The following is a 17266-nucleotide window of genomic DNA, read 5'->3' as shown; positions in this document are numbered from 1 at the left end:
ATATATTACTTTTACAAAGAAAGGGAGTTGTTTTGTTTTTGTTTTTGTTTTAGGACGTCCTGGGAATTGAACATGTGAAGCACATGTTCAACCACTGAGCTGCACTACTCTGCAATAAACAATTTTTAAGAAAACAAAAGTTTCTCTTTAAGAATACTGGTTTCAAACTCTTAGGCACAACAGAACTGGTAATCAAGAACTCAAAGTTCTATTCAGAATATGTCCTAAAAATGTCAAATGTCCACTTGGGGACACTTTTAAGAGAATCCACCCTACCCCTAAACCTTTTGAGGGGCAGTAGTCATTGTTATGCATCATATGATTCTGCCCCATCACAGTTAACGAAATAAGGAATAAGCACAGATAACCCAATGTGGTTCACCTCTGGGCTTTCCAATTATATATCATTTCTATGTCCTGTATCAAAAGATGAGCTGAGCTAAATCTACTCTTGAGAGTCTGGAACTGAGGAACTGGAAAAAAAAAATCATTTAACACTAAAAACTAAACCAGAAGTATTGTGACTTAAGTAGAGGTGACAGGTCAGGAGTGGCCATGATTGTCATTTATAAGACAAGTATGAGAGAGTAAAAAACACATGCATGCAAGAGATAGGTGGCATAGAGAAAATAGAACAGATGCACAGAGAACATGAGGGAGAGCAGGAGACCCAGGATAGCAGTGTCTCAGTTCCAACACCCTTAATGCCCAAGGATACTGATTTCTTTCCTTGACCTTTTTTTTTTAAGATGTGAGTGAATGTGATTCTTGTACCCATAAGAGCCATGACTAAAATATAACCGAAGACTGAAATATGTTTTAAGTATAATCCAGCTAGAATCTAACTCAGGCATTAAAAAACACAAACAATACCAGCATGCAGAGGTTTGAAACAAGAATCAACACTACTTCTGGACGTTCTTCCCAACTATTTCTGTAAAGAACATCAAGGTAGTAATGAAGTGACTTGCTTTATGGAATTATTTTTAAATTAGTTAAAATACAAGTATCTTAAAAAATAATCTATAGAGTACTTGGTCTGTAGAGTCCTTCTTTCTAAAAGTAATTAAATGCAGTAATGGTTGTTTGTTAGAAAGAGAACTGTGGAAAAAAACCTGAAACAAACTGTGACAGTTTAAAGCCAGGTGGACCCAGAAGATCATGTTTTTAAAGCTAATCCACTCCCGTGCATGTAAAACTATCATATGTGGGAACTTTTGGTTAAATTACCTCAGTTAGATTGTGTGGCCCAGGATGAGTCTTAATCCTCTTACTGGAGTCTTTCATAAAAGGGAGAAACATGCAGAGACACAGTGAAAATTTCCTAGAAGCTGAAAGAGGAAGCCCTGGAAACCAGAACCTGAAATCAATACAATCCGGGAGAGAGAGCCATAGGCGCAGAAAGAAAGCCAGAAGCACCCAGAAGCTGAAACCAATGGAGCCTGGAGAAGACAGTGGCTGGTAGATGCTGCCATAGTGCCCTGCCACATGCTTGATCACATGGCAGCCTGGGGAGAAACCATTCCAGATGATGCCTTGACTGGGACATTTTTCTCAACCTTGGAACTGCAAGCTTGTAAGTTAATAAACCCCATTGTAAAAGCCAACACATTTCTGGTATATTAGCTTGGCAACCTTTAGCAAACTAATTACAAATGCTCTTCTTATCAAAAACATCATAATATAGGACACCAATGCCTCATCTTCCAGACTATTCTTGTTTCCTGTAAAGCAGTATCTGCTACTGGCAGAAATACAAACATACATTTACCCCCGTCAAATACCTTGAACATCTCTTCCCAAAACTTCCACATAGTTCTGATCTTTTAAGACTTCCTGGTCATCTTCCTCCAAGTCACATTCTGGCTTCTTTATTATTTTTTTTGCGTTGACCAAAAGCTGAGCTCGCTCTTTTTTAAATTTAGCTCCTATAATTACGGGTAAAGAATTAGAACATGACAGGTACAAATTTGTTTTAAACATTATATTTAAATAAGGAAAAAATTATACTACTTATATTGTCATTACTTAAAAGCTGGAAAAAATTCTCAGTGTTTTCTGTTTGATTAAAAGTACTGGTCATGCTTCTACAGTTTACATAACCAATTAAAGAAAAAGAAACACCTTTAAAGTATAATTATTTGTGGTCAAAATAACCACACATTTTAATTACGTGGGTAATTATTTACCACTGCTGCAGAGCACTTCATATTAGCTGAGGCTTTATTATGTTTAATTTTTAAATTAAAGGTGGAAAATCAACCAAATAGCAAAGCAGTTTTTTATCAACAATATTACCAGATCAAATATTTTATGCTACATTTTCAAAATAGAAAGAATATTAACATATTTTAAAAAGCGGATAATCCATAAGCATTATATAAGCATTTCTTAGACTATATAATTACTCAGTACCTCCTTCTCTATCGAGAATGTGATTAAGAACATCATCATCCCCCACAAATTGAACCTCCAGCATCTTGTCTTCCTTTAATTCCAGTTTACTCATCATTGCCAATCTAAACAAAAGCAAGAAATCACTCAAAAGTGACAAATTCATACCAACTTGCCAAATAAATTAAACATTAACATAAGGAATATATGTATACGGCAACTTCAAAAAGTCTTTTTTTAAACATGAAAGCTATATTATGCATTACTGTATTCTTGTTTTTGATTAAAGGTGTCAGGTCCTTGTCTGAAAAATGCAGGAAGAATAGAGAGATATTTGAGTTTTGGGAATAGCCAAATTCAATTGAGACAACTAAAATATAATCTCAGGAAAACAATTCTGCTTGTAAAGAAAGATATAAGTAAGGTATCTACAGTACAATCACATTAAGAAAAAGGGTTAAGAGGAGCTTAGAAAAGGGAGCCAAAGAAAAAATAATGACTTGGTGGATTTTATCTGTTCACTATTATCTTGTTATCTGTTCACTAAGGGAGATAGTCTATTGGAGACTGGTCCACTGGTACACTAAGTCTTGATCAACTAATCCTCCATCACCTCCCTTTAATTTTACTGCATGTTTACCAAACAATTTTATGGTTATAACTCTAGCTTGCTAGGTTATCTTGGTAACAAAATAGCAAACATGAATCTTTCCAATACTTTATAGTCAAATCCTCAATGAACAAACTTCAGAGTTTGGTTAGCAAGCAAAGGTTTGATACATTTTGACTACTCTGACAAAATTTAGTTTCAGAATTTAAAAAAGTTAATGACCTGAAACTAATTAATATGATTCCAACGAGGTCCCAGCTAACCAGTTTACCCAAAAATGTAAACCCAAAAAAAGTGTCCCTGTGAATTTTTCCCCTCTATCCTTTCTCTTACACTGTTTTTGTCTTTTCTCCTGACTAATGAACTGTGTCCCTCATATAACAGTTATTTGCATTCAGATTAACTGAAGGTTGGTGAATTTTTTTCTCGCTACTGTCACACTGAAATGACTTGGTTCTGTTTTCATTTACCTTTAAAGTTACTACACATTCTGCAGCTGGAAAATATAGGTAATGTCTCCTGTGAATAAAAAATAAAAAGAATTCAGTCAGGGTCAAGTCACAGGAAACCAGAAGCAAAAGGACAAAATCAAGAAGTTCATGGGTCTTAAAAAATAAGATGAAAAGATAAATTTAGACCTTATAAAGCCAGAGGTAAATTATGATAGCATAGTAAAGAAAAAAATTATCATTTTGGCCATGAGGACTTACAGAATGAGAAGATCTGGATATTAGAGAGTAAAGGAAAAGGTCAAAATTTGAACACTCAACTATGTGCTAGACAAAGCTTTGAGTACCTTACGTGTATTCTCATTTAATTCTCACAAGAATTCTATGAGGTTTATACTTCGTGTATAAATAATACTTTACCTATAATTTATAAAGCCACTGCCAGTAAAACATGTGTTTCAGGGCCACTTTTAGTCATGACATTGCTTCCTACTATATGATGCCCTAATATATAAGCGAAAAAGTTTAATGCATCTATATGACATTGTATAAATAAAGAAACTAACAAGTTTTTGGAAGGGGTGTTTGTCAAGCACTGTTTTAGACACTCTGGCACTTTTACATACACCAGCTCATTAGATGCAGATTTTTTGAGGTAGGTTTTACATATATTATATATATGATTTTTCCAATTTATGGATGAGTAAACTTAAGTTAGATTTTAAATTACTCATCCATATTTACACAATTAGAAAGTGGGTTAGGGCTGAAACCCCGGTTTGACCGATTCCAAAATCCCTGATCATTCTATTTTATCACACACCTTTTTGATCATTAAATAAAAGTATATTATCCTAAATGCTTGCTTTGAGTTCTGGAAACTATTCATAATATGTCCAATCATTTTCCCATATGGTAGGAAATATCCAAAGACTTCTTATAAGTTCCCTTAAGTTTCCTGATCATTGGGTTAATCCCTAATTTTATCAAGTATACATCAATGGCATGACCAGACTCAACATAATCTATTTTTACTTAATTATATACCACTGCATTCCACAAAGGATTTGAGGCAATGACAATGAAGAAATGCAATAAAAAACTGATAAACTATAATATTAATAGAGAGTCTGGACCAGACAAAATGTCATGAAAAGCAAAAAATAAAAATTATACAAGGAATTTTTTTGTCTCTGGGTTTCCTGGGAATCAAAGTGAAACAGTTGAGTACATAATTCTTATTAGCAAAAGCTCAGTGGTTCCTTGGGGGAGGCCAGTTGGGGTGGGGTGTGATGTGGTGGTGGGGGTGTTTAAAGGAAAATTTAATGACATATAATCTGGGCAGTTAGATATTGTCTTAAGTTAATTTCCTTATGGTATTTTAATAAGAATTAGCTGGACAGAAGAAACCTCCGTCTTGTTTGTGGAGGAGTGCACTAATATGTAAATTTCCTTATCTAAATTTTAAGGGATCTTATTATATAGTACAGAATTGTCAAATTGAATCAATTTCTACCAAACCCTCATAAGAAATCTTCCTTCCTTCTTCAACAGTTACTGAAAAACACTACCCAACAGTATCCAAAAATATATATATATATATATTTAGCAATCATTTACTGTTCTGGGTGCTTTCAATAAGTTAGGGGTAGAGGGGAAACGGACTTGGCCCAGTGGTTAGGGCGTCCGTCTACCACATGGGAGGTCCGCGGTTCAAACCCCGGGCCTCCTTGACCCGTGTGGAGCTGGCCATGCGCAGTGCTGATGAGCGCAAGGAGTGCCCTGCCACGCGGCAGTGTCCCCCGCATAGGGGAGCCCCACGCACAAGGAGTGTGCCCCGTAAGGAGAGCCGCCCAGCATGAAAGAAAGTGCAGCCTGCCCAGGAATGGCGCTGCCCACACTTCCAGTGCCGCTGACGACAACAGAAGTGGACAAAGAAACAAGACGCAGCAAATAGACACAGAGAAGAGACACCTGGGGGCGGGGGGAATTAAATAAATAAATCTTTAAAAAAAAAAGTTAGGGGTAGAAAACACACATTCAGTTGACAAGGCAATACAGCAGTACCAAGTGAATGCCAGCAGATATGGCTCGAGGCTGAGCGCCTGCTTCCCAGATAGAGGTCCTCCCAAAAACAAAACAAGCAAACAAACCCAATAACCAACTAAGGGGAGCCAATGTGGCTCAGTGATTGCATCCTGGCTTCCCACATAGGAGGTTCTGGGTTCAATTCCCCAGCTCCTCAAAAAAAAAGGAACCATTTTAAACATTTTAAAAGGAGATGATATAGATTGGAGTTTAAGCACCAATTTTTAACATCAGATAAACCTGGTTCTAATCTCATCTTCACACCTTACAGCGGCATGATCTTGGACAGAGTTGTGACAATTAAATGAGATCATGTGCCTGGAATATAAAAGTAGTCCACAAAATGTTTGCTATTATTGGCACTTTTACTTTAAACTTCAATTTAATCAAGCATATCTCTTGTATATCTCTATATCTCGTCCAACATCTAACAACATAAAATGTGCTCATTAAATAACTGAATTGTGTCCATTTAAAGTGCAGTGCCGTTACACAAAGATGTAGAACTATGCTAATTTTCTTCAGATTGCAATTTAACTCAGGGAAGATATAATGGTTCCATTAGTAAATTTTAGTCTAATTTGATTAAATTAAAAGCAATACATCAACATCCTTTTAAGAACCTTTTCCGAAAGACCCTGGTTTATCAACACTTTACAACCAAGCATCGCCCCAGGGTGACCAAAGCAGGATTCCCTTTGGTGATTCCAGGCTGGGATGATATCTTCCTCCTCATCCTTCATTGTACCTGCACCTCTCACAGGCCGCTTTCCTACTTTACCTACAGATTTTCACGTGTTCTCCTTTTACAAGCAGAGGGCTCCTTAAACCGCGGAACAGGTACGTTGTTACTGGGGTCCCTTGCACGTAAGGCAAGAAAGCTGGGAAGGCAAGACAGATGAAGGAAGAGGGAGCCTCTCATTGCAACAAGTACACAGGGACTGGGGCCTGGGCCTCGCGCTGCTCACCAGCGAGCTGCGCTCCCCCGGCCCGGGGTCCTCCGGGTTGCCCGGGCAGGGCGGCAGCCTCGGGAGGAGGGAAGAGGAGGTACAGAGGCCCTGCCCCGGGTGCCGGAGGAAAGCCCTGAGACGAGCAACCTAGGACGCGGACGCCCCGATCGGTCGCCAGGGCTGGGCGCACCTGGACTCACCCCAGGAGCCAAGAGTTAAGAAGAGGGAGGCAGACTTTCCCGTGACCCGACAAAGCGCTGGCAGGTTCCCGCCCGACGCGGCTCGAGCCGCCTCGCACTCCTTACTGGACTCTTCCGGATAGAGGCGTCCCCACACGGTAAGAGGCTTCAGCCCCAGAGGAGGAACCAAGAGCTCGGAAGAAACACCGCAGCCTGGGAAAGCAGGAAGAGCCCGGGAGGCCGGCGGGGGATGGGAGTCCTGCCTGCAACACACCAAATCTCCCGCCCTGCTCAAGGGGCGGTGCCGCGGACAGCCAATAAGGAGCCGAGACGGCCGAGAACGACGGCTCTGCCTACGAATCGGCACCAGCCAGTCGGCCCTGCCCAACAGAAAACCAGAGGGAAAACGAATCCCCACGCGCAGAGATACTGGGCCTTTCCTTTCCTCTTTCCGTTTCCGGGGAAGGGAGAAGGAAATGTTGGTTGGGTGTTGAGATTTGGGAAGTTGATTGCTCTGCGTTTTGCTCTGTGTCTTGAGACACCCTTACAAATGTTCATTGCTTTGTCTAGACATCTTTTTTTTTCTCTTGAAAAAGATGACGGGACGGATTCGCGTGTTTTTGTTTTTAACTTTTCATTTGGCGTGCAAGGTAGGCTCTCATGCATCTCAAAGGGTATGGGCGGGGAGGAGGGGAGACCGTCCTCTCTATAGAGAAGAGAATGAGGGTCTGGCCATTGAACATGGAGATGGGATCAGAGTGCTATAGGACAAGTTGGAGGGGGTCGTACATAGAAGGAATGCATACAGTAAGAATTAATAAGGGAGAAAAGGAAAGAACCTGGGCAGAAAACCTTATTATCCACTAGCAATACCATTTCATTTGGATTCAGTCAGAAAGAAAAAAAAAAGTCCTCTGCATACGAGATGGTGAGGCTGCAATATTGAGCTGGACAGATGAGATTTCCGCCCTTGCAGTAGATATTATAGGGGAAGATAGATATTGAACAGGCTACACTGAGAAAAATACTATGATATGGGAAGTAAAGTGTTTATTGGAGCATGTGATAGGAGTATCTAATTAAAGACTAGGAGATAGGGGCAATTTCTTTGGAGGAAACAATGTTTAACTGAAACCTGAGGCGTGAGTAGAGTTATTCCAGACAAAGAGGAGGGGGGGGGGGGGAACTTTCCCAGAAGAAGGCCCATGTCAATATAGCAGGTGCATAAAGTGCCAGGAGGGAAGTACCAAGAGTTGGGTCCTTATTATGAAGTGCTAGTTTGGCCCTCAGGGCAGTGGTCAGATCAGTTTTGAAAGATCACTCTGGATAAAGGAGGTAGGGCAGGAGCTGTAGGAAAAAAGAGGTGGAATCACACCATTCTGGAAGCTGTTTACATAGTCCAGGAGAGAAAGAGAAATGATGGAAGCCTGGATACCTCAATGTTCCTGGAAAACTCATTATTTTGGTTAGCAGGGGTTAAAAAACAAAAGAGGAAGGTAATATTCTCTACATTGGAAATAAGTTATTTAGGGAGCTGATAGAGACAGAAAAGGAAGAGAGAATATAACCTAATAACAGTGAAATGCTTGAAGAGTTACTAAAAATTTGGAGATTGAAGAATATTGAATAGAATATTCACTGTGTTTTGTTTCTATGAGTGAACTCTCTTGCATCTCTCCCCAAGTGTGCAGTAAAGCCTGTTACTGAATTAAAGACTTTGGTCTGAGTGGTATATTTTTATTTTGTTTTTTATGGCATATGTGTGGAAAAGAGAGGGAAGAAGCTGAGTTTCACATTTGAATTGAAAACCAGGGTGGCTATAAACAAAGAGCCATATATCATGCAGAATGGGGTTAAAAATCTACAAGTAGGAAGTTGACGCCAGAGGGAATGATAAAATGGAAAATTCCCCCATGTATTCACAGAAATCTTGGATAGGGCATTAAACTTTTCCATAGAAGGGAATTTTATGTACATTTCATGTACATCTTAAAGGGCAGAACCACCAGCAGCTAGTTGGGTTATAGTTTGAAATTTAGGTCCAGACCATAAAAGAAGAGCCTTAACACAAATCCAATCAAAATAAAACCCTAACCGAGGGAAACTGACTTTAGAGTTAAGTCATCAAGATAACCAGATGCCCAGACATCAGCAAAAAATTACAAGCCATAGTAAGAAACAAGAAGATATGGCTCGGTCAAGGGAAAAAATTAAAACTTCAGGGGAAGCACAGAATTTGGAACAACTAATCAAAGATGGTCAAACAAGTCTCTGAAATCAATTCAAGAAAATGAAGGAAAATATGGATAAAATGTCAAAGCATATTAAGAAAACAGGGAAGCAGACTTAGCTCAGTGGATAGGGCATCTGTCTACCACATGGGAGGTCTGTGGTTCAAACCCTGGGCCTCCTTGACCCACATGGAGCTGGCCCATGAGCAGGGCTGATGTGCACAAGGAGTGCTATGCCATGCGGGGTGTCCCCGCATAGGGGAGCCCCATGTGCAAGGAGTACACCCCATAAGGAGAGCTGCCCAGTGCGAAAGAAAGTGCAGCCTGCCCGGGAATGGCGCCACACACATGGAGAGCTGACGGAGCAAGATGACACAACAAAAAGAAACACAGATTCCTGTGCCACTGACAACAACAGAAATGGACAAAAAGAAGAACATGCAGCAAATGGACACAGAACAGACAATAGGGCAGGGGGAAAAGGGGAGAGAAATAAATAAAATAAATCTTTAAAAAAAACACAAAAACAGTGTGTGAGCCAAAAGAATGAGAACACTAAAAAGAAACAACAGAAATTATGGGGATGAAAGTCACAATAGTAGAGATTAAAAATACATTAGAGCACACAATAGATTTGAGTTGGCTTAAGAAGGAATCAGTGTACTGGAAGACAGGACAATTGAAATCATACAGTCAGAAGAGAAACTGATGAAAGAATAGAAAAAATTAAGCAGTGTCTCAGGGACTTGAGTGACAGCATGTAGCATACCAACATAGACATCATGGGAGTCCCAGAGGGGAAGAGAAGGTAAAGGGCAGAAAGAATATTTGAGGAAATAAAGGTCGAAAATTTCCCAACTCTTATGAAAGACATACATGTGCAAGAAGCCCAACATACTCCAAACAGAATAGCCTTAATAGACTTACTCTGAGATACCTACTAATCAGTATGCCGAATGCCAAAGATAAAAAGAAAATTCTGAAAGCAACGGCAAACTGGTTTGTTACATAAAAGGGATCCTCAATTAAACTAAGTGCCAGTTTCTCATCAGAGTCTTGAAAGCAAGAAAGCAGTGGTATAATATATTTAAGACACTGACAGAGAAAAATGGCTAGCCCAAAATTCTTTATCTGGCAAAACTGTCCTTTGAAAATGAGGGAGAGTTTAAAATATAGATAAACAGAAACTGAGAGAATTCATTACCAAAAGCCCTGCCCTAAAGATTTGCTAAAGGGAGTCCTTCAGGTTGAAAGGAAAAGAGAGGAGAGAGTAGCCTGGAATAGTGTGAAGAAGTGAAGATCTTCAGTAAAGGTGATTAAAAGGGTAAATGCAAAACCCAGTAGTACTGTCCCTAATATATAACTCTAATCTTTAATTCCTACAAGAGCCACAATAAAACTGAACAAGAAAAAGGCAGATTTTGTGATAACGGACATGCAAAATATAAAGTGGTAAGTGGGACAAAAACAACACAAACAGGAAACGATAACAGGAGCATTGAATATATATGGTATTGAAGTTAAGTTGGTATCTTCAAATTAGTAGGTTATAGATGTAGGCTGTGTAATACAAACCCCAGGGTAACCACAAAGAAAGTATTTTAAAAATGTACAGAAACAGAAATGAGAAAGGGATCAGATAAATCACAAAAGATCAACTATACAGAAAGGCAGTCTGCAGTAAAGGAAAGAGACAAAAAAGGAGTGGATGTGGCTCAAGCAGTTGACTGCCTTCCTCCCACGTGGGAGGTCTGGGTTCGGTTCCCAGTGCCTCCTGAAAAAAAAACAAGCAAAACAAACGATAAAACCAAATCAGGGAAGCTGATGTGGCTTGGTGGTTGAGCACCAGTTTCCCACATACAATGTACTGGCTTCAATCCCCAACCATGGGTACCTCAAAAAAAAAAAAAAAAAGATAAAGAGAATATAAGAAGCAAAGGACAAAATGGTTGAATTAGGTACTGCCTTTACAGTAATAACACTAATATTAATGGATTAAAATCCCCAATCAAAATACAAAGATTGACAGACTGGATTTTTAAAAAAGCACAATCCAACTCTATGTTGTTTACAAGAGATTCACCTTAAATGCAAAGACTCAAATAGGTTGAAAGTGAAAGGACAGAAAAAGATATTTCATTCAAATAGTAAGAAAAATGAGCTGGGATAGCTATACTAATTTTGGAAAAAAATAGACTTAACTGAAAAGTTGCTATGAGAGACAAAGAAGGATGCTATATCCTTTAATAAGAAGGATCAATCCACCAAGGAGAAATATTCATAAATATAAGTGTTTCTGCACCTCACCATGGTGCCCCAAATACATGAGGGAATACTGTCATAAATGAAGGGAGAAATAGATACTTCTACAATAATAGTTGGCGATTTCAATGCACCACTTTAATCAATAGTTAGATCACCTTAGAAGATAAATAAAAGAAACAATTTGAATATGACAGGAATATGCAGAAACAGAATTTGAATAATATGACAGGAATATACAGAACATTGTGCCCCAGAACGTAATACACATTGTTCTTGAGTGCACATGAATCATTTTCCAGGACAGACCACATGTTGGGTCACAAAACAAGTTTCAATATATTTAAAAATGGGAAGCAGACTTGGCCCAATGGATAGGGCATCCACCTACCACATGGGAGGTCCGTGATTCAAACCCCGGGCCTCCTTGTCCCATGTGGAGCTGGCCCATGCGCAGTGCTGATGCGCGCAAGGAGTGCCCTGCCACACAGGGGTGTCCCCTGTGTAGGGGAGCCCCACGCGCAAGGAGTGCACTCCATAAGGAGAGCCGCCCAGCGCGAAAGAAAAGTTCAGCCTGCCCAGGAATGGCACTGCACACACACGGAGAGCTGACACAACAAGATGATGCAGCAAAAAGAAACACAGATTCCCGGTGCCGCTGATAAGGATAGAAGTGGTCATAGAAGAACACACAGCGAATGGGCACAGAGAGCAGACAACTCGGGGGGGGGGGGGGGCGGGGATGGGAGGAGGGATACATTTTTTTAAAAAATCTTTAAAAATGTATATATATTTTTTAAAAGATTGAAATTATACAAAGCATCTCCTCTGACCATACTGTAATGAAGCTAGACATCAGTAACAGGCAGAGAGCTGGAAATCCACAAATATATGACATTAACAATATATCAATGGATCAAAGAAGAAATCACAAGAGAAATCAGTAAATATCTTGACATGAATCAAAAACAAGAAAACAATATATCAGAGCAGCGCTCTGAAGGAAATTTATAGCCTTAAATAACAACATTAGAAAAGAATTCAAATCAAAGACCTACATGCACACCTGAAGGAACTAGAGAAATAACAGCAAACTAATCCCAAAGCATGCAGAAGGAAAGAAATAACACAGATGAGAGCAGAAATAAGTAAAATAGAGAATTTAAAAAGCAACAACAGAGTAATAATAAAACCAAAAGTTAGTTCTTTGAAAAGATGAATAAAATTGAGAAAGCTTTAGTGAGACTGACAGAAAAAAGAGGACCAAAAAAATCAGAAATGGCAGTGGGGGCAGTGCATTACTACTACTGACCACACAGAAATAAAAAGAATTGTAAGAGGATACCTTGAACAACTGCATGCCAACAAATTAAACAACCTAAACGAAATGGGCAAATTCCTAGAAGCCATAAACAACCTACGCTGACTCTAGAAGAAATAAAAGATCTCAACAGACTAATTATAGGTAAAGAGATTGAATCAGCAATCAAAAACCTCCCAATAAAGAAAAGCCCAGGATCAGATGGCTTCATGGCTGAATTCTACCAAATATTCCAGGAAGAATTAGCACCAATCCTGCTCAAACTTTTCAAAAAAAAAGAGAGGGGAACACTGCCTAACTCATTCTATGAGGCCAAATAAAGAGACTATAAGAAAATAAGATGAGAGACCAATATCCCTTATGAATTTAGCTGCAAAAATCCTCAAGAAAATAATTCCAATAGCATTTTGGTTAAAATATCAGTTGCACTTTTTTCCCCCACCAATCACTTCAACAGCCAGCACAATATAAAATAATGTAAAATATTTTCTTCAAGTTTATTTTTAGATTCAAACAGGGTTTTTTACCCAACCCATATTTTACATGGCTAAAGAATATGATCATCTACTCCATATATGTTCCAAATTGAAAAATAAGTAGCTACATAGGTGGCAGAGAGGGACCGAGATTAAACCACCAGGACCATGTCAGATGAAGTTGAGACATCTGCATTAGTTTTTAAATTGGGGAAACTCCTTTGTCTTTAGTGTTAGTATCGTGAAAAGCTTCATAATGACACTGTTGTTCCTTGAAATATTTGTTTTCTCTCTGGGTTTTTTTCCTTTGAACAGTTCAGTTTATCCAACAAAACTTTGAACACCTACCTGTACCAGAGGCATTGCCTGGATATGTTCAATACCCTTAAGGAACTTAGAGTTTAGGTGGGTAGAATCAGAAAATTTCAATACAATTAGGTGTAAGTGCGGAGATAGTAGCATGTATTGGACAGGGAAAAATACCACTTGGTTCAGCCTAGTGGATGGCTGGGAGAGTAGCAGAGGAAAGGCCAATCCAACTTCAAACGAAAAGCAGGCTTTAGTCAAGCAAAGGAGAATAGGGATACTACGAACTGGATGTGGTAGTACAAAGAAGCTTGGTGTTACTTAAACCTCAAGTGCTTCAAGAACCATACGAGACGGGATACAAATAGGTCTCAGGGTCGTGTATGCCAAGTTAAGGAACATAAACTATCTTCTATGATGGAATTATTGAATCATTATAAACGGAACTAATAGGTATTCTCTATCATAAATTTGAGAGGGGGCAATGTCTAGTTAGAAGCAATCTAGATAAAAAGATGACGTAGGTTTGAGTTATAGTTGTAAAGGTGGAAAGAATGGATTTACAAAATACTAGAAGGCAAAGTTAGCAGAATTTGGGGACTTGATATATAGGAGAGGGAGAGGGAAGATATTTCCAGGTTCATAACTTGGTGTACTAGAAATGAATTCAGGGTAGTGTTGTGAAAGATTACAAATCAAGGGAATGGGTAGGAGGGGAAATGAAGTTTAACTTGGGGCATCTTTACTTTGACATGTGAGGTACATCCAAGTATCATACAGCCAGCTGGATATAGGTATCTGAAATTCATTCAAGAGGTCAAAGCCTAGACATAAAAATTTAGGGGTCATAAGAATATAGATTAAAGCCAGTGGGGAAAATAACTTCCTAGAGTAAATGCATAAAGTAAGTAATAAGATACTTCATCTTAAGAGACATGCAGCAAAATAAAGAGAGTTACAGATACAGATGAGAACTTTGAAATGGTAGGGGAGAACAGGATATTAAGAATGTTCTAGCATGATGTTCATTTTATGGAGGAAATAACTAAGTTGAGGCTGCTGAGAACATGGCTTTTAAGAGAAAGTGGGAGTGGATGTGGCTCAAGCGGTTGAGTGCTGCTTTCCACATGGAAGGTCCAGGGGTTTGGTCCCCAGCCCCCTGTACCTTGAAAAAAAAAAAAGTGATGAAGCTTTGGAACAGAAACTAAGGGGAATGATAACGGTGGCTGACCAACAAGTAAAGGGACCTCAAAGTGTGGCTTGAGGTTGGGGACCAATAAAATTGAACTGATGCCCAAGTGTTTAATGGCCTGGATGAGAGAGAGATTGTAGAAACATGCAATCTTAGAAAGATTGCAGCACTGGTATGAATCCAAGTCAATCTTGCGTGTGTTTGTGTATCATGGAAGGAGTTAATGAAAGCTTTTTTTTTTTAAGATTTATTTTTTATTTCTCTCCCCCCCCCCCCGCCCCCCAGTTTTCTGCTCTCTGTGTCCATTCGCTATATGTTCTTCTGTGGCCGCTTCTATCCTTATCAGCGGCACTGAGAATCTGTGTTGTTGTTTTTTTATTGTTGCGTCATCTTGTGTCAGCTTCCCGGGTGTGCGGCACCATTCCTGGGCAGGCTGCACCTTCTTTTGCGCTGGGCGGCTCTCCTTACGGGGAGCACTCCTTGCGCGTGGGCTCCCCTATGCGGGTGACACCCCTGCATGGCACGGCACTCCTTGCGCGCATCAGCACTGCACATGGGCCAGCTCCACACGGGTCAAGGAGGCCTGGGGTTTGAACCGCGGACCTCCCATGTGGTAGGTGGATGCCTTATCCATTGGGCCAAGTCCGCTTCCCTGAAAGCTTTTTAAAAATAGCATGTTATTTTTTTATATTTTTCTCTGCAGAAAAATGCTTATTGAGTCACTGGTTTTGGGCACATGACTTAAATAGGAAAGGACATACAAAGGAAAATTTTGCTATGAATGCTCAAGATTTAGTTATAGAATTAAATAGCAGAGTTTTTGATCCTGATTGCACATAAGAATAATTCAGAATTAATTTTGTACTGGTCAGCATGACCTGGCCAAAAAGAAATGTTTTGATTACCAAGATGTGTTAAACATCGTTCCCTAAGATAAAATCCAGAAGTTATTAGTCCTTCAAGTGGGTTTTGGGAGAAGCAATAAGTAATTCCTATGCCCCCTGCCCCCCACTAAAGCTCTGATAATTACACCTGGATCCTGCTCCTTTCTGATTTAACATGTTTTTTTTTTTTTAAGATCTTTTTATATTTATTTCTCTCCCCTTCCCCGCCCCACCCCCAGTTGTTTGCTCTGTGTCCATTCACTTGTGTTCTTCTGTGACTGCTTCTGTCCTTATCAGCAGCACCGGGAATCTGTGTCTCTTTTTGTTGCGGCATCTTGCTGTGTCAGCTCTCTGTGAGTGCGGCGCCATTTCTGGGCAGGCTGCACTTTTTTCACGCTGGGCGGCTCTCCTTACGGGGCACACTTCTTGCACACGGGCCTCTCCTATGCGGGGGACACCCTTGCATGGCACGGCACTCCTTGCATGCATCAGCACTGCGCTTGGGTCAGCTCATCACACGGGTCAGGAGGCCCTGGGTTTGAACCTTCGACCTCCCATGTGGTAGGCAGACACCCTATCCGTTGGGCCATGTACATCTTGAACAAGACTAGAGCTACTACTGAAAATCCTTGTTTGGATTATGACGCAGATTAAAACTTTTATTTAGAGGCCGTACATACTAAAGATTATATATCTGCCCTCCCCATGTTTTAATATACTTTTAAGTCAATCCAACAAAGTTTATTTCTCCCTTGTTACCTGACAGCTTTTTTTGGGGGTTGCGGGGGGATGAGGGGAACTGTCAAATATTTAAAGTTTCATATTTTGGGACCCTCCTCTGCTTTTATTGGCTCTAAACCAGCTTTCTCAACGGTGGTTCCTATGAACCCACAGAAAGAATATTTTCTCAGGTCTGAGGATGGTATATGCATAGGAGATAAGTTAATTTGTTAAATATGAATGCCTAGGGCATGAGGCCTTAATTCTTTCATGCATTTTAGTTTTTATTAGTAATCTAGCTCTACTGAAATCCAACCCTGCCTTTCTTCCCATTCCCACAGTGGCCTTGGTCTTGCAGGGAAAGGGCAGGTGTTTACCAATTTACTGTACTAACAGTTGAGAACAATCAACACTGCATGAAGCAGTATTTATGAGGGTTAAGGGTACAAGAATCTAAATCTGAATGTATGAGTTCAATTCCACCTCTACCATTTACCAGCTCTATAGCCTTGGGCAGATGTACTCTCCTTTTCTTAAAAAGAAGAATTGTACTTATCCCTCAGTGTAATATTGAGTATTAAATGAATTATGGCATTTTCTTTAAATTACTTAGAATGGTGCCTAAATTGTAGAACTAAGATTTTAGTTATTGTTTCATTTGTGTGAGAAGAATCCCTGGACCCAAAATACTGTGGCCTGGACCAGAACTGTATATATGTAGAGGGATAGTGCATGCTCTATCCTATTAGTATCACAATTTTATTACAGTAAGTTAGTGATTTTTCCCTTTGTAGTTTTTCTGTATTTTCTAAGGTTTTCAAAATGAGCAAGTATTACATTTTTAATAAAAGGAAAAAATTAAAACTGTCAACTTGTAAATCTTATCCTTCCTAACTAATGCAGATCCAGATTCAAGGTGTCAAAAATCAGGCTTGGTGAGTTGCCTTAAGCCATTCTTTTTTATAATTACTAGTATATCAGCAGTTTGGGGTTCAGGTATAATAAATAATTTAACAAAAAGACAATGTGCCTATACTGCTTGGATTTTAAATAAAATGAAGAATACAGTTTTAGTCCATAGGCAAGGAATAAAAGCCATAAGAACATAAAAGAGATTGTTCTAAAAAGCACACATAAAGGGAAAGGAAAGGAGGCCTGGGGCTCAGCCCTTGAATAAATTCATGTTCCAAGAGAAGGCTGAAGT

At 39.5% G+C, this 17266-nt stretch overlaps 1 protein-coding gene across 11 annotated transcripts in view; it reads right to left on the bottom strand.

Annotated features, from left to right (window-relative positions):
* The window catches only part of ORC2 (origin recognition complex subunit 2), a 94283-nt gene extending 87320 nt beyond the window's left edge, over window positions 1–6963 (bottom strand). For 4 of the 11 annotated variants that reach the window (XM_071216192.1, XM_071216197.1, XM_071216191.1 and 1 more), the window contains exons 1-4: window positions 6692–6963; window positions 3475–3523; window positions 2416–2519; window positions 1785–1928 (exon numbers count right to left, since the gene is read on the bottom strand). In XM_071216192.1, the coding sequence (XP_071072293.1) occupies window positions 1785–1928; window positions 2416–2512 (241 nt within the window). In that variant the 5' untranslated portion in view covers window positions 2513–2519; window positions 3475–3523; window positions 6692–6963. Of the gene's footprint in view, window positions 1–1784; window positions 1929–2415; window positions 2520–3474; window positions 3524–6681 lie in introns of all 11 variants that reach the window. The other 7 variants (XM_071216194.1, XM_071216193.1, XM_012525325.4 and 4 more) reach the window with 5 other exon arrangements.
* Between the last annotated feature and the right edge of the window lie 10303 nt (window positions 6964–17266).

The sequence above is a fragment of the Dasypus novemcinctus genome, chromosome 7 (assembly GCF_030445035.2).
Source record: "Dasypus novemcinctus isolate mDasNov1 chromosome 7, mDasNov1.1.hap2, whole genome shotgun sequence".
Taxonomy (NCBI): Eukaryota; Metazoa; Chordata; class Mammalia; order Cingulata; family Dasypodidae; genus Dasypus; species Dasypus novemcinctus.
The sequence above is the reverse complement of the archived record's forward strand: the minus strand, read 5'-3'. Positions and strand labels throughout refer to the sequence as shown.